General features: G+C 48.8%; 9 protein-coding genes across 9 annotated transcripts; 7 read left to right on the forward strand and 2 right to left on the reverse strand.

The window, feature by feature from the left end:
* Positions 1 to 22: 22 nt before the first annotated feature.
* On the forward strand, positions 23 to 3,826 carry N7466_003782 (HECT-type E3 ubiquitin-protein ligase; the record flags this gene model as incomplete). Its single annotated transcript, XM_057163179.1, has 3 exons — positions 23 to 635; positions 687 to 2,819; positions 2,904 to 3,826. The coding sequence occupies 3 exons, from the start codon at positions 23 to 25 to the stop codon at positions 3,824 to 3,826; spliced, it is 3,669 nt and encodes a 1,222-aa protein (XP_057021860.1).
* A 1,730-nt stretch (positions 3,827 to 5,556) lies between these two features.
* Positions 5,557 to 8,359, forward strand: N7466_003783 (beta-glucosidase; the record flags this gene model as incomplete). Its single annotated transcript, XM_057163180.1, has 7 exons — positions 5,557 to 5,680; positions 5,752 to 5,834; positions 5,895 to 6,195; positions 6,255 to 6,343; positions 6,423 to 6,583; positions 6,650 to 6,904; positions 6,970 to 8,359. The coding sequence occupies 7 exons, from the start codon at positions 5,557 to 5,559 to the stop codon at positions 8,357 to 8,359; spliced, it is 2,403 nt and encodes an 800-aa protein (XP_057021861.1).
* A 303-nt stretch (positions 8,360 to 8,662) lies between these two features.
* N7466_003784 (uncharacterized protein) lies at positions 8,663 to 9,630 on the forward strand (the record flags this gene model as incomplete). The annotated part of the gene is made up of 2 exons (XM_057163181.1): positions 8,663 to 9,042; positions 9,189 to 9,630. The coding sequence occupies 2 exons, from the start codon at positions 8,663 to 8,665 to the stop codon at positions 9,628 to 9,630; spliced, it is 822 nt and encodes a 273-aa protein (XP_057021862.1).
* A 1,250-nt stretch (positions 9,631 to 10,880) lies between these two features.
* On the reverse strand, positions 10,881 to 13,514 carry N7466_003785 (PSP1 family protein; the record flags this gene model as incomplete). Its single annotated transcript, XM_057163182.1, has 2 exons — positions 10,881 to 11,388; positions 11,455 to 13,514. 2 exons carry the CDS (start codon positions 13,512 to 13,514, stop codon positions 10,881 to 10,883), a joined length of 2,568 nt encoding a protein of 855 aa, XP_057021863.1.
* Positions 13,515 to 16,347: 2,833 nt separating this feature from the next.
* Positions 16,348 to 17,442, reverse strand: N7466_003786 (NifU family protein; the record flags this gene model as incomplete). The annotated part of the gene is made up of 3 exons (XM_057163183.1): positions 16,348 to 16,491; positions 16,572 to 17,105; positions 17,164 to 17,442. The coding sequence occupies 3 exons, from the start codon at positions 17,440 to 17,442 to the stop codon at positions 16,348 to 16,350; spliced, it is 957 nt and encodes a 318-aa protein (XP_057021864.1).
* Positions 17,443 to 18,263: 821 nt separating this feature from the next.
* N7466_003787 (uncharacterized protein) lies at positions 18,264 to 19,975 on the forward strand (the record flags this gene model as incomplete). Its single annotated transcript, XM_057163184.1, has 4 exons — positions 18,264 to 18,700; positions 18,722 to 18,998; positions 19,033 to 19,353; positions 19,550 to 19,975. 4 exons carry the CDS (start codon positions 18,264 to 18,266, stop codon positions 19,973 to 19,975), a joined length of 1,461 nt encoding a protein of 486 aa, XP_057021865.1.
* A 14-nt stretch (positions 19,976 to 19,989) lies between these two features.
* Positions 19,990 to 20,304, forward strand: N7466_003788 (uncharacterized protein; the record flags this gene model as incomplete). Its single annotated transcript, XM_057163185.1, is given in 2 exon segments — positions 19,990 to 20,017; positions 20,036 to 20,304. 2 exon segments carry the CDS (start codon positions 19,990 to 19,992, stop codon positions 20,302 to 20,304), a joined length of 297 nt encoding a protein of 98 aa, XP_057021866.1.
* A 386-nt stretch (positions 20,305 to 20,690) lies between these two features.
* Positions 20,691 to 21,180, forward strand: N7466_003789 (CVNH domain-containing protein; the record flags this gene model as incomplete). The annotated part of the gene is made up of 2 exons (XM_057163186.1): positions 20,691 to 20,835; positions 20,906 to 21,180. 2 exons carry the CDS (start codon positions 20,691 to 20,693, stop codon positions 21,178 to 21,180), a joined length of 420 nt encoding a protein of 139 aa, XP_057021867.1.
* Positions 21,181 to 22,339: 1,159 nt separating this feature from the next.
* On the forward strand, positions 22,340 to 23,004 carry N7466_003790 (zinc finger HIT domain-containing protein; the record flags this gene model as incomplete). The annotated part of the gene is given in 3 exon segments (XM_057163187.1): positions 22,340 to 22,410; positions 22,487 to 22,873; positions 22,893 to 23,004. 3 exon segments carry the CDS (start codon positions 22,340 to 22,342, stop codon positions 23,002 to 23,004), a joined length of 570 nt encoding a protein of 189 aa, XP_057021868.1.
* Positions 23,005 to 24,197: the final 1,193 nt, after the last annotated feature.

The raw sequence follows: 24,197 nt of genomic DNA on the forward strand, positions 1-24,197 counted from the left end.
TGACTGGAACAGACAAATCCTTATGCCATCCCGGTCCGGCCGTAATCCATCGAATCCCCCAACCTCGAATTCCGGCTTCGCTGCCTTTTCCTCGAACCCTCCCGTACTCCCTCCCTCCTCGGAGAACACAGTGATACACCTCCCGTTGCAGACTCAGAATGATCGAACAATGCCGTCAATGAATGGGAATCTGCCCGCAAGCTCGTACCATCGCGGGCACAACCGCTCTCTCAGCCACCCATTTACCTCTCCATTCAGTGGACTTGGAAAGAAGCGTGACAAGGCCGTGCCCAAAAACACTGCTTGGAATTCGGACTCTGACTCCGACGATTTCACATATATTGCCAAAGACAAGGCACCGGCAACGAGCCCCCGCAAGGATGTCCCTAATGGAAATCCAGGAAGTGATCTTGCGGAAGGAAAATGCCCAACTTGCAACTCAACAGTGCGCTGGCCACGGCACCTACAGGTATACCGCTGTACTTCCTGCCTAATGGTTATCGACCTTGATGAGGAGACTATGAAGAAAACGAAGGGTCAAGCTGATTCAAAGCTGGGAGATCGGTTACAAAAACCATTGCCTCCAGACCCGCCGGAGTCTCAGCTACCATCGCTACCACACGAGCCAAAGCCAGGTAACTCACGTCGGATTTCTGCTTTTCCCGGATTCTGTTGACCAGGCCCAGATGAACCTTTGTCAGTCTACCATACCAGGCGTATCATTGACGGTTGTCTTGCTACGTACTTTCAAAGCCTTCTCGACGGGCCCCGTCCAGCGCCGACGGCGGTTGACAACCCCGCAGAAAGGGCTCATCCTGTAAACGGCCAGCAGTATTCCATGGTGCCCGCAACTGGCCCTCTTCATGGGCAGCTTCCAACACCGCAAGATCCTCGTAACCTGGACACGCCTACCTCTACTCAGCGGGACCTAAATTATGGAATGAAAGAGAACCCCAATCTTCTGAAACCACATCATTTCTCACAGGGTGGGAAGGAACTGCCCATTCGGAGCCGTGCCCATTCTGATTTGCAAAAAGGCCCGAAAGGAGAACAACGACCTCAACCAGTGACGCAGTCTAAAGATTCCGGAGAAAGAGAAGAACGCGAAAACCAGCCAGCAGTATTCAAGCGACTGGAGAACTACATCATCGCGTCTTTCAAAGGCTGTGGAGCTCTTAATGCATCATTTCCAGTCTACCAGCCATCCGTTCGGTCTGCCAGCAATGGCAATCCTCCAAAAATGAAGATTGATCCTAAAAGCGTACCTGATTCGGGTGTCAGCGCTCAAGTGTTCGAACCTGATGCCAAAACTCTTCTATTGGGGGATGTTGCAGAGAACTCGACTTGGTGGATGACGGAGTGGGCCGAGGCCGAGGGACAAGTTCTCCCAAACCCCAAGGAAAGAACCCCGCACAAATCTCGTTCAGTATCATCTCGAAGTCCTCGTATAAATTGGACCGAAGCAAACCATTGGTACCAGTTGGTTCTGACCGCGGGCAGCTCTTGGAACGAGAGATGGGCAGCTAAGAAGCCAGATTTATCGCTACGCCCGGGCACCGACTTGGCTAGGTACAAGAGATGGGAGTCAGTCGAGCTCTCTGCGATTGAAAAGGATATAATGGAATCTCGACTTCATCTCCAGCGAACATTAATGAAAGCCACTGAGAATCTTCTTAAGCGCCCTCGGAAGCCTTTGAAGAAGCCAGAAGACAGCCGGTTTCTCCTCATTCTATTGGCGAATCCGTTACTGTCCTCTCCAATAGCATACTCATCATCCAGACCATCCCAACCACCTCGCCGAGATGAACGGCGTCCGTCCCATTCACAGGATATTCCCCGGCCAACAACCAGAGATGGCAAGTTTTCCCGGAAAGATGCTTCAGCGCCGGTCGCTCGCTCTGGAAGCTCCAACCATCACTATGGGATATTAAAGCGGATTCTTGGGTTATTGTCAAACATGCCCAATGATTGTCACCACTACTTTGTTTCCTGGTTTGCGCGTTTCCCGCCAAGTCAATTTGAACGCCTCGTGGAGTTGGTGGGAGGATTTGTTACATATCGCCTGAGTCGTCAAAATGGTCGCAAGCGTGGTGAAAACCCCAAAGATGGAAATGAATTGATTCCAAGCTTTGCAAGTGCATCGGGAAACACCCCCGCTGAACTGCATGCTGCTATCAATCGACGCCACCCCAGCAAGCCACCTCCCAAGAAACAGGAGTCTCCTATTATATACGCCGAAGACTGGCAGATAAGATCATCGGCAAGGATCATGTCTTTGCTATTTACAGGAAATATTTCGCAAGTGACACGCAAACCTGATGCGGGTCCAGATGTGAGGGTATATCGCCCGGCCGACTCTGCAAGTGGCTCTGGACGTGCTAAGCAATATGTGGTCCCCATAAGTTCGTTCTACAACACCTTGCTGGACTATTCAGATCTTGTGGCAGACTTTGAAACCTGGGAGTCACGAGGCTCAAAGTTTTCCTTCTGCCAGTACCCTTTCTTTCTCAGCATCTGGGCAAAAATCCATATACTTGAGCATGATGCGCGCCGCCAAATGGAGGTAAAAGCTCGCGAGGCCTTTTTCAATAGCATTCTTAACCATCGAGCGGTTAGCCAGTATCTTGTTTTGAAGGTGCGGCGAGAATGTTTAGTCGAGGACAGTCTCCGTGGTGTCAGCGAAGTTGTCGGCACCGGCCAAGAGGAGATCAAGAAGGGCCTTCGAATCGAGTTCGTCGGAGAAGAAGGGATTGACGCCGGAGGTCTGCGCAAGGAATGGTTCCTCTTGCTTGTCCGGGAGGTATTTGATCCGCATCATGGTAAGTTAAAGAGACAAAAAACCCCCCCCCCCCCAAAAAACAAAGAATGGGTTGTGTTGGGTTGATTTATCTGACTCTTGACAGGCCTGTTTACCTATGATGAAGATTCCAAGTACTGCTACTTCAATCCGTTATGCTTTGAGTCATCTGAACAATTTTTCCTGGTGGGGGTTTTACTTGGACTTGCCATATATAACTCCACTATTCTTGACGTGGACTTGCCACCATTTGCGTTTAGGAAATTGTTGGCATCAGCGCCCCAAACTACAGCGCCCCAGACGTCAACCACCCCACGGACGAAATTCAAGTGTACACTGGATGACCTTGCCGAGTACCGCCCAGCCCTCGCTAAAGGACTGCGCATGCTGTTGGACTACGAGGGCGATGTCGCCGAAACATTTTGCTATGATTTCGTTGCTCAGACCGACCGGTTTGGAGAGATAGTCACTGTGCCTCTCTGTACAGGAGGCGAGAAGCGGCCTGTCACCAATGCAAACCGGCGCGAGTTTGTCGATGCATATATCTATTATCTTCTGGACACTGCCGTGGCTCGGCAGTATGAACCGTTTAAACGGGGGTTCTTCACAGTCTGTGGTGGCAATGCCTTGTCGCTTTTCCGACCGGAAGAGATTGAGTTGCTTGTGCGTGGCTCTGATGAGCCACTTGACGTGGTTTCGCTGCGCGCAGTGGCCACTTACGACAACTGGTCCCACGCCCATCCCGAGTCTATCCCTGTGGTGCAGTGGTTCTGGGAGATTTTTGAGACTGCTCCAACCCCGTCGCAACGGAAAATGCTATCTTTTATCACTGGCAGTGACCGCATACCGGCCATGGGGGCGACTAGCTTGAACATACGACTGGCTTGCTTGGGCGATGACTCTCCTCGATACCCTACTGCACGAACTTGTTTCAACACGCTGAGCCTGTATCGATACGCTACACGCGAAAAGCTCCAAAGGCTACTCTGGGATGCAGTGTTGAACAGTGAAGGATTTGGCCTGAAATAAATTCTTTTCTCTCTACATTGTGCTGAGACTGTTGGACTCTCAACAAACATTTATAACTACTAGTATGGACGCTGGCCGTTAACACCCACTGGTGGGTCATCCAGGTGCTGAGCAGCCGACGATGCTATTTCTTTTCTGTCTAACCCCTCACCTTTATCTTCCTTTCTTTTGTATGTCTTCTTTTCTTTTCTCTTTCCTTTTTTTTTCTTTTGGGAATTGCATCTCGGACGTTTAGATTTCTCAGGGCACCATTGTTGGTGTCTTGATGGTTTTCTTTTGCTTTAGTATTAGGGTTGAAATCGTTCCTCTAGCTTCAATGAAATCTCCCACCGAGAGTTTTTTTCTTTCATTGAAATTTGCATATTTTCGGTATTGTCCGTGCGATGCAGCTGGAAAAACCCCGAAATTTTATGTACATAGAGGATTTGTGGAAAGTATCTAGCACTAACAAGGGTTAGCCCATGCAAAGCCCCCGCCTAAATGTAGGAAAAAAATCCTGAAGATCATCTGACGCTCACCTGACACCTTGACACAGTCTCTACTTCTCCATACCCAGGATCCACCGAGTCATTGGGCAACTCTAAGCGGGGAGTTCAGCTTCCAGTAAGTTCTGACAAACCTTGGCATGGCGTTTTTGAAACCTTGGAATCCCCAAAGCTAACATGAGTACCTGATCTACATGAGATACATGATAATACATGGTAATACACGAGAAAAAGAAACACTAATGCTCGAAAGATTATGTCTCTATTTCCAGGCATCACTCTTTCTTGATTTGTACTGTGTGCTTTTAATCCCTGTCATCCCCGGATTTCAAAGACATGGGGCCCCACATTCTCTCCACATGCGCACACGAGTGAAGTCAGTCGGCAAATGTCCTCCACATGGTCAAGTATGGGGCAAGAGAAGACTAAGGAGCTTTTGGATTAGCGCCTCGTATAGTCCGATAAATTCCCGGGCCTCTCTGCCTCTCTGCCTCTCCCGGAGGCTTGTTCATGTTTCCCCGTCAATGCGTTCAAGGCTTGATCCAAACCGTTAAGCCCTTATTCCGACTGAAGATTCCTCTCAAGTGCTATATAATTCACTACTATTCCGTACAATGTTGGTCTAACTTGTGAGAGTTAAAGCGAATCTGACGAACATTTGAAGTTTCATATACATAATACCTCACACATACTATGTACTCCCTAGCACAGTCCATCCTAGAAAATACCAGCTTTGGAAATAGTCTAAACTTTCACCTGACCCGCAACACGGCCCCGAGCCCTCTTACTCCCCGAAGTTTACCCACAGCCTCCAACCGAATTCCAGCCTCGAGCCGAAACAACGTCACCGGCATTGAACTTAACCCACAGACCGCAAATTTCTGATGCCGATGGGCAACTATGCGGGGTTCTCGGTATCTTAGACTCTCCATCCAAGTCACCAAGTTGCTGTGGAGCACCACTAACGCATCTGGACAGTAAAAGACTTGTCCGAACAGGAAATTTGTCTTGGAGATCGCAATAGCCCGGACCGGGTCTCACGGCATGAGCTCACGGCATGGGGTGAGGGTGGCCGAGCTGTGATGAATTTTTTTTTTGGGACAAAAAGAAATTCGGGGTGGGTACATCAACGTGTAGATCGCACATATATAGAGGAGCGCGGAGCCCTGTTGTGGGAGTCAATTCCTTCTCCTGTGGACGAAACAATCCGGTCAAGATACAGACAATCTCTGATTCTGGGCCATCATGCATTTGGAGAAGCTTGGCTTGACACTGGCCGTTTTGTCCCTCTGTGGACTTGGTCATGCCGAGAGCCAGATTACTTCTGACACTCACTTTTATGGAGATTCTCCCGCTGTGTACCCATCACGTATGCTTTCCTTTCCATCCCTATGTTTTTCCCTATTGTATTCCGAGGCAAGACTTACTGATGAAATATAGCAAATGGCTCGGGAAGTGGTGATTGGGCTGCAGCCTATAAGAAGGCTAATGCTTTGGTTAGCCAGATGACATTGGAGGAGAAGGTTAGCTCAACAGATTCACTGCGCACTGCAAAAGTATTGAACTGACAAGGGGTTTCCTAGAATAACCTCACTTACGGTATCGACACTACTAGTACAAGCTGTGTGGGAGTAATTGGAGCTATTACTCGTCTTGGGTTCCCTGGTATGTGTCTTCAGGATGCAGGCAATGGAGTCCGCATGGCGGACTTTGTGAACAGCTACCCAAGTGGAATCCACGTTGGTGCTAGTTGGAACAAGTCGCTTGCCCATGACCGTGGTTGGCACATGGCTGGCGAGTTCAAGACAAAGGGTATCAACATCGCTTTGGGCCCTGTTGTTGCGCCATTGGGAAAAACAACTACAAATGGAAGAAACTGGGAAGGTATGTGCAGATCTGAAACATTGAGTTGTGCTAGACTACTTATTAACACATCTTTCAAGGTGCTGCTAGTGATCCTTACCTGAGTGGTGTGCTTGCCGCACAAACTGTTGAGGGTATGCAAGGACAAGGTGTGATCTCAAGTGTCAAGGTGAGTTGGTTTATGAGAAACATCATGATGATTGATCCTCTCAATCGAATTCTCTCTAATCACACATGGTTCTGCGTAGCACTTCATTGGATACGAACAAGAGCTATACCGCAACCCTAGCACCAACTCTGACAACGAGACTGTGGAGTCTGTCTCCAGCAACATCGATGATAAGACAATGCACGAAACATACATGTGGCCATTCCAAGACGCATTGAAAGCCGGTGCTGGAAACATCATGTTAGTTCACAATTACCGTGTTGCTTACAAAAAAATGTGCCGAACTAACAATATCTTTTTTGTTAGGTGCTCTTACAACCGTGTCAACAACTCCTACGCTTGCCAGAACAGCAAGACACTCAATGGCCTGCTCAAGACCGAGCTCGGCTTCAATGGATTTGTCGTGACCGATTGGTATGGTCAACACTCTGGTGTGGCTGCTGCATTGGCCGGTCTTGACATGGCGATGCCTACCGGCCTGACCTTCTGGGGTTCTGATTTCACCGAAGCCATCAAGAACGGCAGTGTCCCTCTCTCTCGACTGGATGACATGGCAACAAGGTATGTATTACATGCGACAATTTCTCTACATTTGAGCCATGAGCTTAAACTAATTCCCCCTGCAGAATCATCGCAACATGGTACCAGATGGGCCAGGACTCATCGAGCTACCCTTCCCTCGGCGTTGGAATGCCCTACAACCTCAGTGCTCCACACGAGATTGTCAGCGCTCTCACCAAAGAGGCCAAGCCCGTTCTTTTCGAGGGTGCCTTGGAAGGACACGTCCTTGTCAAGAACCTGAACAACGCCCTCCCTCTGAAGTCGCCAAAACTCATCTCCGTCTACGGATGGGATGCTGCCGCTCCCCCAGCATACATGCCTAACACGGCCCTCACCTCTGATCCCTGGGAGTACGGCTACGAGCCCGCGCTTGCCGCCGAAGCCGGCTTCCTCGGGAGCACCGACATCATCAACGAGCCATACGACTACCAGGTCGCCTTCAACGGCACCCTCAGCGTGGGAGGTGGCTCCGGCGCCAACGCAGGCCCCTACATCAGCGCGCCCCTCGACGCCCTCCAGCAGCGAGCATACGAGGACAACACCGTCGTGATGTGGGACACGAGCGTGAACCCCAACACGCTGGGCGTAATGGAGGCCTCGGACGCCTGCATCGTCTTCATCAACGCCTTCTCCACCGAGGGCCTCGACCGCTCCGGCACATACGACAGCTACTCCGACGCGCTCGTGACCAAGGTCGCAAAGACCTGCGCCAACACCATCGTCGTCATCCACAACGCCGGAACCCGCATGGTCGAGTCCTTCGCTGACAACGCCAACGTCACCGCCATCGTCTTCGCCCATCTCCCCGGCCAAGACTCCGGCCGTGCCATCGCCTCCCTGCTCTACGGCGACGACAACTTCTCCGGAAAGCTGCCCTACACCGTCGGCAAGAACGAGTCCGATTACCCGTCCTACTGGCACGATTACGCCGTTGCGCCCTACGAGCTCTTCCCGCAGTCCAACTTTACCGAGGGCAGTCTGACGGATTACAAGTGGTTTGATGCGAAGGGGATCACGCCGCGCTACGAGTTCGGCTTCGGTCTTTCGTACACTACTTTCGGCTTCTCGGAGCTGAAGGTGTCCGGCCTGGAAAGCGGACTTGCGGCGTACCCTACCGGCCACATTGAGCAGGGTGGTCAGGTTGATCTGTGGGATTCTATCGTGACTGTTACGGCCACTGTTAAGAACACCGGAAGCAAGGCTGGTGCTGAGGTTGCTCAGCTTTATGTTGGTATTCCCGGTGCTGCGGTGCGCCAGCTTCGTGGATTCGACAAGGTTTCGATTCCGGCTGGCAAGTCTACTGAGGTTTCTTTCACGCTTGCCCGTCGTGATCTGAGCACTTGGGATGTGACGGCGCAGAAGTGGCTCTTGCAGAGTGGAGAGTACAAGATCTATGTTGGATCGTCTAGTCGGGATTTGCCTCTGACTACTACATTGAAGATTACTACTAAGTGATTGGATGATGACTTAGACTATAGATTCTAGATTTGCCGGGATCATATGATTTACGTTTGACATGAGAGAGAACAGTTATAGTATATACACAAATACATTGATAATTCCAAGTTGTTCGAACGATCGTATTCGCACTAAATTCTAACGAACACTCTTTGTATGGACCCACCCGATAAGATAGAGATAAGATAAGATACCGATAAGTACCAAGCACCAAGCTCAACTTCCCACTCGAAGCTCTCCCCAATTCCATCTCTCTCCCCACCACGCCCACACACAAGCGTGACAAATCAAACACCCAAAATGGTGAAACCCCTAACATTCAAAGGCGACAAGCCGAAGAAGCGCAAAAGCCGGGCCCCCGACACCGAAGACCGCTCGCCCAAAACCCGTAAAACCACCACCGAAACGCCGGACGACGAAGCCGCGAACCCGCCCGACGACACAAGCTGGGTGTCAGCGGATGCGCCAAGTGATTTGGGCGGACCAATCGTGATTGTCTTGCCCTCTGATCGCCCGGCTTGCGTGGCGAGCGATCCGAACGGCGTGGTGTTTGCGAGCGAGCTGGAGAATGTGGTTGAGGGGGATGCGGGGACGGCGGAGCCGCATGATGTGCGGCAGGTTTGGGTTGTTACCAAGGTGGTTGGGACGGAGGGGTATAGTTTTAAGGGACATCATGGGAAGTAAGTGGATCAGATCCCAAAAAATGCAAAACAAGACAAGACAAGGCGAAAGCAGACTGGAATTATCTGGTGTCTAGTGAATGATTTTGTCCTGTTTTGTTGCTCATCTCACCTCAATGCATTGCTAACCACCTTGTACGATCTAGATACCTCAGCTGCGACAAGCACGGGCTATTCAGCGCGACCGCGTCGGCAGTCGGACACTACGAGTCCTTCGTCGTGATCGCATCGCCCGACATCCCAGGGACATTCTACCTGCAGACGCGAGGCGGGGACGCAGAGACATTCCTGTGCGTGAAGGAGAATGGGAAGGCGACTGCCGGTGTGGAGATTCGGGGGGATGCGGAGAACATCTCGTTTGAGACTGGGGTGCGGATACGGATGCAGGCTCGGTTTAAGCCGCGGCTTCGGGCGTCGAAGGAGTCGAAGGCCTATGAGAAGATTAGTCAGAAGGAGTTGGAGGCTATTGTGGGGAGGACGTTGGATGCTGAGGAGGTTAAGAAGTTGAGGAGGGCGAGGAGGGAGGGAGATTTCCATCAGGCTATGTTGGATGTTAAGATTAAGGGGAAGCATGATAAGTTTGCTTGAGTGGTTCTTTCTTTTCTGCGTCATGTTTCTTTTCTTTTCTTTTTTGGTGTTTTTAAGGGTGGGATGTACAGGTTATGAGAATTATAGAGAATATTTTGAACCCAATATGGACAGCTGCAACGTTTGAAGTACTATGTATCTACTACTTATATGAGGAGAGAGCTACCTATTGGCTTTTGTGGGCTCTGGAGGATAAGATCTATGAGTAGTAGTACTATGTAGTAGGTAACGGTGTGAAAACTACGCCATATATTATCGGCGATTATGAGGGAAACACATCATCAGTGAGAAACAGTACCTACTAGGTATCAGTAACAGATATGACCGTTTAAGCCACGAGAGCCGCGAAAGAAACCAAAAGGATACAGTAGGATAAAAGACATTACTATAAGCTCGACTATTTGCTAACCTTATATCCGACTCATCTTGCGTTGATCCTGTAATCATCTTCCACAATTTGTATAGCATGAAACCCATCTCAAGAAAAAAAAGCAAAAATTGAGAGAAGATCAAGATCATACAATCATAAAAAAAAAAAAAAATCCCACGCGTGACCAATATTCAATATTCAATATCGATGAGCATGAAAGATGAAATATGAAGATTAAACATAGAAGCGATATAGTGAGCAAGAAAGAAAGGAAAATATGAACTCGGAACCCGCATCTTGATAAGGAAACTGGAATAGTAAGTAAGGGAAGTCCAGCCTTGAGGAGAAAGAAGAAAAAGAATCGCATTGATAGTTTGAATGAAATTTGTAAAAGACCGAAAAAAAGGCGCGCCAGCGCATACCAGTCTTGACTATCAACACGATTTGTCTGGTCGTAAGAACCGGGTCTATTAGATAAAGCGAACGATACGACCAGAAAAAAACAACAACCAAAAATCGGAGAAAACAAGGTAACGACTGTGCGGTTGGTTGTACAACCCGTGGGGTATGATGTCTAGCGTAGAAAAGGTGTTACATGATCCTGAAAAAAACAAAAAGCAGATCTCAAAAAGGACGAAAACTGAAAGCAATCTTTCGCAGAACACGCGTGCATGGGGGAAATAAGGGAGGAAAACCCTCAAAGCAAGAATAAAATATGGGAGGGGGAGGGGGAGGGGGACAGGGCAAGATCGTCATGTCAAAAAGGTCTAGCAGGTGAATCTCTTTCGTTGCAACAAACCAGAAAACTGAGAGGGGGGAAAAAAATCAAAAATGAAAGATCAAAGGAGTTCGAATTGTACAATGATAATCATGGGGGTGGTCAGGAGTTGAGGGATAGACCCTGGAAACGGCCAACCCATTCACTCTGTGCTGGGTGCATGCGGTTATTAGGCGCATTACCAGAAGGGTAGTCGGAGAAGCCGGTCTCCAGGGGACCGTAGCTGGTAGGGGAATATGGGGCGAAAGGATCGGACTGTCCGGCATCTACCTGGCGAGATGACTGGATGAACGGCTGATAAGTGTCTGTGAAGGCATTCCGGAGCATGCCAACGGGATTGGCCATTTCACGCCCAGCATCTGCATCTCGACCTCCATAAGGCCGTTCATGCTGGTGTCGTCGATCTCCATGAGATGCATCCTGGCTGTAGAGTGGATTGGCCATTGGACTGGGTCCAGGAAGGCCAGCAGTTGGTGGCGTCACGAACGAAGCAGGGTTGATAGCGGACATCCAGATTCGGGTCTTGTAAATCTTGAACAAATCCGTGACCAGGGAGTTAAAGTTGATGTATGAATCGGCAAAGTAGTAGAATGTAAGCTTTTTCCAGTCCCTGCATGATGAGTCAGTTTTTTTTCAATTCTAATAGCAAACCAGGGAGAGGGGGGAAAACACTTACATTTGAAACTCGGCATCCAAGATCTCCATGTTAAGTCGGTGTTCTGAAACCTTCTGCAGACAGACACGCTTGGCTTTGGCCTCATTTGCTTCTTTGTCCCGTAGAGCCATAATCTCATGGCTCTGAGCAAGACGTTTAATGAGCTTGGGTTTGATTTCGGTCGATGTCTCCGGAGCTCCATGCGCATGAGGGCCAATTCCTTCCGCAGCACCTCGAGCATTAATGCCCGCAGGGGCCGCATTGGAACTACCCTCAAGCGCACCCTGGCGAGAGAACATCATGAGCCACTTGTAGTGCTCTTCGGCATATTTCTGCTTCAACTCTCGGGCCATTTGGAGAGACACATTCGCATGCTGCACCGTGCCCAGATCTGTCCCTCGGTCTGCCTCAACAATCACGAGATCACCGACCTTGACTTGGAGCCCGGTATCTTCTTGAACGTAAAAGACGTCTGCGCGATGGCATTTGAACGTGACGATGTACAAGAGCTGGTTCTGGTGGGCATGAGACAACGTAGGTGGTTGACGGCCGTAAGCATTAGACATCGCGTACTGGTTGAGAGCCGCCGGAATTCCAGAGGATCCATCGCCCCGCAAGGTCTGTTCACGAGGGTAGTATTGTTGTTGTTGCTGCTGCTGCTGCTGCTGCAAGGCGCTAACAAAATCATTGGTGTTTCCATATCCCTCATTGACGTTGCCGTATCCATCATCATGATCTGCAAGCCCAGCGCGAGGAGTAGCAACAGCAGCATTATGGGGGTCGGCCGAACCAATGGAACCATGACGCATAGAGATATCGGCAAAGGAATGACGACGGCTCTGTGGGGCCTCAGGAATACCCCCAAAGCCTAGCGACGTCTGCCAATGAGCCTTGCGCACATTTTCAAGTTGCCGATTCTCCAAAGGCTGGGCCGCGAAAGAGGAAAATTGCTGCTCTAGGTTTGCCGAGTGCTCTGAGAGTCGTCGTCTGCCATTGCCGCGCATTTGCGCGTAGCCGCGCAACTCCCCAAGGTCCTCGCCCACGAGATCTTCCTCCGGAACACCACCTCGAATACGGTGATGTAGTGGATGAGCAGAAGCAGTCGAGGCAGATGAGGCTGCACGATCCCGGTACCGACTGTCAAGTTGGCCAGCAGCTGCAGCTTGGCGGAGAATCGCGTTTTCACGGGCCAATTGTTCGATCTGTCTGGCCTGACTTGCCGAATAGCTCGAGTCTCCCTCGGAGATATTCCCAATCTCATCACCATCTTCGTCTTCGCGAACACGACCGAGCATAGCGGTATCATGTCCCAATTCACCCAGAACACTGGGCCGCTGTCCACGCTGCTGGACGGCTGAAGTCTGTCCGGGGCCTCGGGAACGGCTACTTGGATACTGGCTACCAGCACCAGCACCGGCGCCAACCTTTGCCATCATTCCGAGATGCTCAGGGTCCATTTGTCCAACAGAGTACGACTGAGAACGGTAGGTTTTGGGAGTTGGGTGCAGCGGAATCGAGAATGGAATAGGCGATTCGCCGGAGATAGTACGGGTGATGGGGCTGAGTAGTTCATCACCCATCGAACCCGAATGTGGGGGGTTGGTCATGGTAGGAGATGGAACCATCTCTGCGAGACGTGATGGTGGCTCCTTGCGTGAATCCGAGTTCCAGATTCCCGTTCCCCAAGGAAAGGTACTGCCTCCAGACTGATTCCAGTTGAATGAGGAGCCACTGATACCCGGGCTTGGGTTTGTTGCCCAAGGTGCTTGGTCAGTCGCGGGGCTTGTGGGGTTAGAGGGAGCAGAAGAGAGGGGACCGCCAGTGAGAGAATGCTTCCTTTGGATGGAAAGAGGAACCTCATTGAGCCACGATGTCCGACGTCGAGGCTTGATCGGGGACGAAACCATATTTTGTGTTGTCAAGACCGCATGGTCTCCATCATCATCAGACGAAGCAAGAGCCTCTGAATCCGGGGTAGACCGGCGCACTCCGGGGTGGCTCTTCTCAAGTCTGGTAGTCGCAGTCGCCGGCGGGGTGTTGGATTGGGTGGTCATATTTTGTTTGTGATTCGGCGCAGACATGGTGTCCGAGTTACCGGTGATACTGTGATAATGTCAGTTCCTCTCTATTTCATCCCGGTACATTGAATGCCAGAAACTCGCTCTGCCCAATGCCATCCTCTCTGAGGCCGTTGCGAAGAAAGAGTAAGGTTGGGTGCCGAGATCGAAGAATGTGCTGACCTGTGATATGTTTTTTTTTTTTTTTTTTTGGAGTGAGCTGCTAGGCTGCACTGTATGAGAGCCTAACGGGATTGGCGATAGACACGCGACAAAGCACCGCAGTCTTTGATCCCACGTGCTCGACGAGATTGGAAAGGGAAGGGTTCAATCTCGATGATTGGGAGGAAGGTGGACGACTGGATGAATGCGCTATGTGCAACACTGTGAAGAACAAGTCAGCGATCAGGGGGTAACAGAATTGAAAATTGCAATCGCAACGGTGAGTTGTGCAGAAACAGGCCACGATGCGCGGGGCACGTGTCGAGGGTGGCATGACTGAGGCTCATTATGACAAAAGCGGGGGAATGGAAATCCCCCGAATTCAATATGCCAATTCACAAGCGCAGTATCAAGTGTAAGGGACCCAATGGCTCACAGAAATGTTGAGGGTTATGCGCTCCACGGGGAAATGGTCGTGTGGGGATAAAGGTGGTGGCGAGTGGTAGGGGGAGAGAAAGGGAAAGCGCTCTTGTGAGCAACATACCTCGCCAAAAGAAAAGAAAAGAAAAGAAGAGATCTAGGATGCGTCTACACTGGACCCGTATGAATCCCACAAGACGCCTGGGGAAAGGTTGCAAAGGTCGCAAGAAACCTGAATCAAGTATGAAGGAAGGAAAGGTAGGCGTAATCGTAGTAAGCGTGTCTGTGGGCGCGATGGGTAAGATCTCTCTTTCGCGCGCGCGGAATTTCAGGAAGAGGATCCCCGACTCACCAAGTCTAAAGGATCTTCGAGAATTCTATTTGGAAAACAGAAGCGCCGTGAAGAAGATCGTGGGTCTCGTCAGAATCACTCCGCGCTCAGGGTCTCCACACAAGGTAACGGGAGAAAGTGGGAATCAGTGAAGTTGGTATGAGTATGGGGCCGTTTAGAAGCGGGTTCAGGTAAGGGATGGGCGGGGGTGTCAAAGATGGAACACGAGTGTTGATGGAAATGATCGTAATGATCGCCACCCCGGGTTTGAAGGGTGGAAATGGGTTCGGGAGGTTTTTTTTAAGGAGCTGGGGTAGCGTGTGACCTTGCGGGATGACGTTGTGGAGCAACCAGAATCCCCTCAGCGATGCATGGTTGAGGGGAAATTGACTTGTTTTTTTTTTTACTTCTTTTTCTTTTTCTCTCTTTTAATTCAGAAGATTCCAGAGAGAAAAAAGAGAAAGAGAAAAAAAAGGGGGGGGGAAAGGTTACAGAAGGTAGTAATGGACTAATGGTTATACTGGAGACTATAAAGAAGAGGGGAAGTCAACCGGAATTGGCAACGTCGCCCCGTTCAGGGGACACGGACCATCAACGGATGATTCCACGCGGTGATACATTAAATGCACTTGTATATATCTCTCGGTTGGCTCTAAATCTCATGGTGTAGGTTAGTACATGTAGAGAGAGCACTTGAGAGAAGAAAAAAAAATAGGAGGTCCAAGCCGACGATCATTTGAGGATTTTAACTGGTTTATGAAGCGAGCGACTCCATTAAAGCCTCCCTGCAGGCCCTGTCAGCCCACTTTTTTTTTTTAATCCGTGCATTTTCAATTAAAAAAAAATAAGAGAAAAGAGAGAGACAAGTTAGCCTCGCACGGTCCATGGAAAGGTTGCACATTTGCGGGGGTTACTGATGTCGGAAATCATCTACTTCTGGTATACGGTCAAGGAATGTGTATACGAGCACTATATGTGGGGAATTGGAAAATGGAGCAGCTCTCAACTTCCAAGAGAGGGGCTGATCTGTCTTGTTTTTGCGGGGAGAGCTCATAACCTGCATTAAACCCCGCTATATACATCATTTTGCGAAGATGATCCTCGGTTCAAAAGGAATCGTAAAATTCCCATGAAATGAGAAAAAAGACAACTCTTTCCAGTGTCCATGTCTAACCGGTGGTACAGAAAATCATGTGTAATACAATGTGCACATCTCCAAAAATCCAATCCCAAAATCCCAAAATCCCAAAATCCAAAATGTCAAGGGAGAACGGTCTAGGTCAGGTTGTGGTCTGGGCACGAATCATCGGGCGCTCCGGGCCTCCGGGTTGATTTCCCTGCAACGGCTCATTTCTCATTTGGACATGGTTGACCCTACACTGGATTTCTCTTTCAAGGAAAAAAACTCCACGTGAACCAGGCAGTGGGAGTTCCAAAAAAAAAGCAAGGAATTTTGACATGTTGATACTAATTTAACTGAGAGAAATGATTCTAAACAAGAGGCGAAAAGCCATCTATCCACTACCCCGCAATTAGAATCAGACACTAGTCATGCCCGTGATATGTATAGAAGACTAGTCTCGACTCTCATTTCATAACCTTTCCAACCAATCACCTTTCTTTAAACCCATTGGAAGCACAAAGCACTTTCCCGTCATTGGCCCCACTTATTCCTCCTCGCTTACTTGCGTCTTGACCTTCAGCCTCTATGGGAAACTGTATAGCGGGAGTCTTCCGGCTGCATCCATCATGTCAATTGATCTCTTTCTCAATGACTTTGTCAACACAATGTACTAATAGCTTGTTGGCAAATACCTATCTGTAAACTATCAGAGGGTATAATAGCTCATCATCGGTATTTCAATTTTCAACCATGTCTAGAAAAGAAAAAAGTGGTATGTATGGGAAATATAGTACAGGCCAGATGCGAAGAGAATCCTCCATTTACGGGGCCGAATCCAGAGAAGACGCCGCCGTAGCATTGGCTCCCTTCTGCTGTCGCAACTTCTCCTCGAACTTGGCGAATTCATGCATCGAGATGATCTCTTCCTGATCCTGAACTTGTTCAACACCCTTGACCTCCTCGATCTGCAAGATAAACGCATCAGTAATCTTGTCCAACATAATGAAAAATGAAAAAAAAAGACAGAACTCCAAGGGAAACTCACATAATGCATCAGCATAGACTCAATGCCGTTCTTTAACGTAACTGTACTCGAATCGCAAGTTCGGCACGCTCCACGCAGCTTCAGCATCACAATACCGTCCTCGAACGAACGCAGCTCGATATCACCGCCATCCTCCTGAATAGCCGGACGGATGCGCGTCTCCAGGAGCTCCTTGATCATGCTGACAACCTCGTCATCATTTTCGTTGTAGGCGAGCGAGTCCTCCTCAACCTCGTGTCCGGCTTCACCGGTGTTCTCGACTACGGTCACAATGGTCTCTCCCGAGGTCACGGCTTGAGTGATCAAACTGAATACCTCGGGCTTGATGTGCGCCCAGTTCGCATCACCGGCCTTGGTAACGGTGATAAAGTCAGCTCCGTAGAAAACAGAGGTGACTCCATCAACGTCCAGGAGCTTTGCGGCGAGGGGGGATGGGTATGGAGGGGCGAGAGTGGAGCGGGGAGTGAGGTATTCAAGGAAAGTGGTAGGGAATTCCTCGGGAAGAACGCGGTGGTTGGGAATGAATTTCAAGGCCTGTAGTGAAGTCAGAACTGAGCTCATCGATTGTTGACTGTAAGAAGATGGGACATACATCAGGGTTAGGAGTGTTCTCGGTCTGGATGAAGATTGTCCGCTTGCTTGTCGGCGATAGTCCGTTCACACCGGTCGCTGCCACGGGCTGCTGGTTGGGCCTTAGTGTTGGCCGCCGGCGCGTCTCTGAGGCTGTGATAGTGGGCAGACGAGCAGCGCTCGATACGTTCCTGCAGGGACTGAACGCGGCGGGTCTGATGGTCTTGGGGATGGAGTTGGAGACTCGAGCGCTGGAAAGCGCGCGTCGGAACATGTTTGTGGATGTTGAGCTGATAGACATGTTGGTATTGGAACTTGGAAGTTACCAGGCCAAAATCATAATATTTGCCAATGGAAATAAGTCCAGTCTAAAAAGTTGAGTCGCCGCGGCCCGGACTCTGACGCAATGAAAGGGTCATGTGATCTTCAGATTACAAATTGGGGATGCTATGACCAATGAGAGAGCAGGCGTTGCAACCAGAATTCCGCCGATATTCGGAAGCTAACATTGATTGTTTTGACATTGATAATTGAAGCCTAACAGTTGGCTAACCTTTGAAGTGTTGAAGTAAGCGCTGATAATATTTGCCTTCGTGTCGTAATGATGCTCTCAGAATCGGATATACTTCTCGGTATACGAGTGCTGTTATTTGATCGCTTAAACTAGCCAAAATATGTAGCAACTACTTGCCTAGTTGCCTTCTGACTTTTTCGATGCGGGATATCCAACTTGATGAACGCTAGTAGTCATACACATGTGCAGCTTTTTAAAATCTAAAATAACACTCCAAAGGAAAATGTTCACCGATCGATTTAAGCATAGTGGATAGAGGCACAAGAAAAGCCAATTCAAGTTAGGGCCACCTTGGGCCTCAAACTATACAGAGCGCTGCTTACATGCACATGTGACATGTGTGTCTAGGCTGACTCTCAAGTGCTCAATTTACCACCGAGGCTGTGCAGTGATGAGAGAAAACGACCGTCGAGGACCGGCATGATTCAATACTTCATTTTTTTTCTTCAAGGAAAACCCTGAGACTTTGCTGAAATCGTTTTCAAAGTTCTCTCGTGTCAACTCGTCTAGTATCCTCTGGACTTATCTGCTTCACCTACTACGACAGCATGACCCCCGCATTTGGCTTTGGTGTTGGCGACTTTGTAGCGGTTGCGACCTTGGTCTGGCAGATTTCACAAGCTCTCAGCGATGCATCAGAGGACTCAAAATTATATCGCGAGTTGCGACTCGAGTTAGCTGCCTTCCAAGCGGTTTTTGTTCATTTTCAACAAGCGGTGGTGCATGACACAGCGCTTCCCCCAGATCAGGTTAATCAAACAAGGGAAGTGCTCGCTCAAATTGAGCGACTTACAAACGACTTTAACAACCACATGGAGAAATTCAAGGTCCTTTCAAACCCGGCCAAAGATAAGATAAAGAGATCCATAACCTTGAAGAGACGAATTTCATGGACTTTGTATGGGAAAAAGCCGATCCAACAGTTTAGGGAGGCTATGCGAGGCTATTCAGCAGTTTTAACGCTGATCATGCATACAATTAACAGGTAACTACGCGCAGAAGAAAGTTCCATTTTGACTTCGGTACTTTTGTGCCACATTCTAATATTTATCCCAAATGGCAGTCAAGCCATGCAGAGCCTCCACCAAGAGATGCAGAACGGCACAAAACAACTCAAGTTGCACGTGGACAACACATTTCAGGAGCCTTGGGATCAAAAGCCAATTCGATTTCAAGATGCAATTGGGAGACGATACCCTGTGCCTCTGGAAATTTGCGGAACATTTGAGGTAGCGTTTGAGTCATTTCTTTATTCCAGTGAACTATCTACATACTTTAGCCATGTACTAATAATTAAATATGTTTTGCAATTAACAGGGATTTTTGGATTTTCTAAAGCATGCATTCAAGGATGATCCAGTCTCGAAGGCCGTGGGGGAGCAATCTATATGGCTTTTTAGCCCCGTTGTGGGTGAAACAAAGGCGTGGGTCTTGATCACGACCGACGATTGGACTTCAAGCCTCTATCCTGGAATGCACCTTAGCATGTCGGTATTTAATGGAAGTCGGACAGGTAAAGGGCTTATCTCAGACACGCTTCTTGATACACTTGGTGAAACTGAGGTGAGGCTCCAGACTCCATTACCTCTATGGGCGTCAGCGACATTTCCTGAGAATGCGGTATTCAAACTTCGGTACGTATTTGTGTATTCTCAACTACTTCCTTCGGCTAATCTAAATACTTTCTAGCAACCCAAGGCAAAGGAAGCCATTGATACCAAAAGCCCTACGTCATATCCAAGACGAAACCCCAAAGGCAAGGCCCATGAAAGAGGTTTGCATCAAATCCTACATACATGTTAACTGACTAAGTCACTAATTCTCTGGAACAAAGGACAAAACTCAGAACTCCTCGTTATCATATCCATGTCCAAACGATATTGGGTGCGGAAAGCGCTTTGAAAGCCAGGAAGAATTCCTTGAGCATCTGAAGCCCGAAATCTTCGATCTTGAATCATTTGAATCCTTTCGGGGACCAAGCTCGCAGTTCGACTTACACATGACATATTGTCTCTTTTGCGACATATCAATCTTGAGATCTTCCCAAATGGCATTTGAAAGGGGAATTGCACTACAACAAACCTTGACCAGTTCTAGTCGCGGTTTAACCCCGTGCGTCGCAGAAATGATGCATAGAGAAGACCTTGGAGATGAACCTTCGTGTCACGGCTGCTACAAGTACTTCAAGGTCGGGGACTACAAAAGCGGGTCAGTATTATCTCCAGATGGCTATTACATGCAGCAGCAGCCAATGGTCTGATAAATGTTGTTAAAATGATCCTCAAAAATGATGGGGATATAAGTTGACAATGCCCGGGAGGTAATGGAACTCCTCTACATGCTGGATCACGCACAGGGAACGAAAATGCTATCAGATTTTTGCTTGATAGAGGCGCTAATATCAATGTAATGGATGAAGACCGTCATACAACAATATTTGAAGCATCAAAACTGGGCCATAAGGGTACTGCTGAGCTACTCATTCGCGCCATTGGTCTGAATGGTCAAAGTGCAGATCATGATACTTCATTGGGTATCGCAGGAGGTAATTGCGACGATGGGATATTTCAATTTTTGCCTCAGTTTTAATCAATATGGCCGTTCGTCCAGACAACAACACCTGGGCAGATTTTGTCGAGATGAGTAGGCCAGGGTGGAACTTGAATTTCCAGTGTATGATGCCCTGCGAGCGAAGTATGCTTATTCTGGCTCTTTTTATTTCTTTCTGCCTTCAATGTTTATATTTTCCTCTCCTCGGCCTGATTTCCCTTCATAAAAGAATATGCGAATATGTGCAGCTATTTATAGAGTTTAGTACAAGGCTTCAGCTGGAAGTCAGTATTTTAGTGATTTTAAGCGAGCAAATGTAATCATTCCCTCAGTAGTGTATAAATAACCCCTCCAGCCCCTTTGTGTTCTTATTATTTCTCAAGTCTAGATAAATAGTCATTCATCCAATCAATATGTCTTGCTGGATGGATGCTAACCCGTATCATTTTCACGAGTCCTCCAAAAATATCAAGCTGGACGGGTGGAAGCTGTGTGCAAGCTTGCGACGACTGGATGACGTGTGGGTTGAAAGAGTCCTATCTCTAGGTGATTTCCTTGGTAACAACGATGGTGAGTTATATATGACGGGTATATTGATTCAAAGTTGATCATCATCGCATATTAATTTGCTTATGTACAGGCAACTTCCAGTGGGGAGGCCAAAATATCAATCAATCTGCTCAGAATCCAACACTTGTATACTGGGAAGGATATCCGATTTTGAGAGCTTCGTTGCAAGACAACGAGGGCAACTATCACCAGCGCGACTGTAACCTGTCTGATAAGATTGGAAATGGACATGGCCGGTTCATCCTCGATGTGGGCAACGGTATTATTCAGGTCCGCGGGAAGTACGGGGATGATGGGGAACGGAATGATGTGGACATTACATCCGACACTGATTGGACTCGATAGTTAATAGTAGAAAGCTCTAACTAATAGGTACATAGTATGGATGGGGGTTAAAAATAGTATACAGCTCCTGAGGGTTTATGTCAATACTTTCCAGTCATGTCTCGCCACCAGAGCCCATACCTCACACAAGAGCAAATCAGGACCCCAGACCACACTTGTGTCCGGTCTGAATCCTTTAACGCAGGATTGTAGCAGCTTTTCCATTTAGACAACGCTGCACAAAAGCCTTGGAAGAATTGCTAATTCATGCTTTGCTTACCCGGAGAGTAAAAGTCCAGCGCCGTCACTGCTTTACCAAGGACCGAACTTCTCCCCATGAAGATTGATGGAGTTTCCTGCAGTGCCTACCCCGGATTTCTTCCATCGCAGAGAAGTGGAAGTAGCTCAGAACTGTCCACAGTATTTTGCGCAGAACTGCATTTGCACTTCCACGTTCACATTGAAGACAGGATCATCGAGACCCACTTCGACCAAGTATCTGCCATATCATGTCGGTGTTGTTTAGACACCCAGTTCTTTTGAGCTTGGCTCCAAGGCCAGAAAGTCAGGGCCTTTAATCCAGTTGACTTTTTAATAAAAACAACGTACTAGTAGCTTTCACGTCTGTTATAGACGTGGCCGTCTCTTCCAGGCACCGTATGCACTCTTGCTTAGTCTCATCGCACTATACAGGGGTCGGGATTGGATGCTCTGTAGATTGGGCACCAGAGCCTGCCTAGAGGGATCATACAAGCTGCCTTGAAAATCCAGTCAATGGCGTATATTGCAACTTTTGGAAAACATAATCATTTTGGTTTTTGCAGGTGAATATGACTTCAAATCGGGCCGTCGGGGGAGATGATCCCTGTTCCTGAAGTGTTGACGCATCGGCTCCGAGTCTCCATGTTTAGCGGCTAGGAGTAGAAGATTTGGCACTAAGCTTCACAAGAGCCGATAGCAACATAATCCCGTGAAGACGCTCCGCAGATGGAAAGGGGAGCGGGATAGTCGCCTAAGGCAGCGATCGGAGCTCTATCTCAATTTTTCTTATCGTGATTTATTTTTTGAGATGTTTGCTTCAAGAACCCTTCCCTTTCACAAACCCTGAATCTAGGCGCGTCGACGTGTCAAGTATGATGGGCACCGTGTCTGACACAGAATCCTGGTTTGCCGAATAAAAATGCCTGGTCCCTGCGAGGTGTGTTCTTCGGAACCCTCCAAATACCGTTGTCCAGCATGCGGACTCATGAGGTACATCCACATCACAGCTGCTCCGTTATTGAATGCACCCTCTTTCGATCGATTTGGCTAATTCGTTCCGAGACAGCTGCTCGCTTGCATGTACCCAATCTCATAAGATCTATTGCGCTCCGAAGCCTCAAACATCGATCGAGGAACCGACCGAGACATCAGCCACGAACACCCAACCCCCGGTTAACGGTGAAACCGCCCAAGATACTGGAAATGTCCAAGGCCAGCACAAGTCACCTACTGCAACTGGCGCCGTACCCCCGGAGCTCCAGGATCTTCTTGATCGCTACCCACAGCTACGCACGCAGTTGCACGAAATATACCAAGCGGCACAGGAGGACGAATGGGTTGAGTGGTACCACCCACCAACTAGAGGACGTCCCTATGGCCGAGGCAGAGGAGGACCCAACTCGCCGCAGTCGGGGACCATGGACCGCGGAGAAAGGCTTCAACCGTGCTCTCGGTAAGGTACGGAAGTTAAGACATGATTGCGAAGAAGGCACAGAAACAGGTGTGACTGCGGAGGCGTTTATGCAATTTTTGACCCTGGTCAATAATAATAGTCCGAGCACTCAGATGTCGAATTCGGCATAATTGTAGTGCCAGCACCTCAACGGCTTGTAAATATGGACCTCGGAAGCGTACTTTTTTTTTTAGTGATATCTATAGCGCATCATTGCGGGACAATGAAATACAAGACAAATGACCCACCAAGAACTCGATTTCCAATCAAATCTTTCTCTCTTTTGTGACAGTAGAGCCTCGTTAATTAAAGCCCCAAACTCTTAATATGTATTTCACATGTGCTCAAGTGCTAGCTTATAGTACGTGCCACCCGGAATTAACACCCAAAGACATACGGGCGGATGCTTGAGCCAAACCCAGTCGCTCAACCCAAGTCCCCGGGACCCGGTGGGTTGAACAAGCGCCATTATAGCGCATCCTTAGCGGGGACCTAGCCAAGCCTTGCCCCCTCTAGAGCGGAGCCCGCGTTGCGGCCAGACCTTAGCAGACCAGCACAATTGGGGGGGGGGGAAAGAAGTCAGCAAGGACGAAAACAGAATTCGAAGGGGGGGTGTATCCGGTAATTTCGGGCATCGCGCATGGAGCGTAGTCAAAAGTCGACATGTCTACTCCTCCCCCGTGCGTCTCGTCCTCGTCAGCCTTGGAGAAAATTTGCAGTCTGCCGAACAGGAGGGTCGAGTTATGCAGAAAACTGCTGATGGCCCTGTCATGCACGGTGAGAGGCTAGAGAAGCGTAGGCCCGGGGCCTGCAGCTTGTCGATTAGCTGTCAAATTGAGCGAATCCCACTACGCATCACTCATTCTGCAGCGTCATTGGACTCGGGCTCGCTCCTCCCCCCAGTAGAAACTTCAATATCTGGAACCGTAGGACGTGATGCCAGTCTTTTTTTGGTTTACTGTCTTGGTGCCTCTATAAGCGATAGACCCGTGACATCTGTAGCTGATTTTTTATTTTATTTTTCGATTCCCTTTTTTTTCGCCTTCTTCATGTTCATATTCAGTGGCGGCGCCACCAACAAGGACAGTTTGACGTCGATCCTAGCAGCTCATGCTCCATATAGTAGCTGTGGAATAATGGGTATGGGGGGTTTCAGCTCAGCTCAAAATTTCAATCCACGAATGGAATTGCTTGGATGACTCGAGGTTCCGATGGGAACTGAACTGTGGGCTTCTGGGATCTGGAGAACGGGCCACGGCACTTTGCCGTTTTCCAATGAGAAAGGAGAATTCGGTTCCCGAGAAAAAAAAAACCATTTGTAAAT

Source organism: Penicillium verhagenii (assembly GCF_028828195.1).
Source record: "Penicillium verhagenii strain IBT 33310 chromosome Unknown utg000005l_segment0_segment0, whole genome shotgun sequence".
Lineage (NCBI taxonomy): Eukaryota > Fungi > Ascomycota > Eurotiomycetes > Eurotiales > Aspergillaceae > Penicillium > Penicillium verhagenii.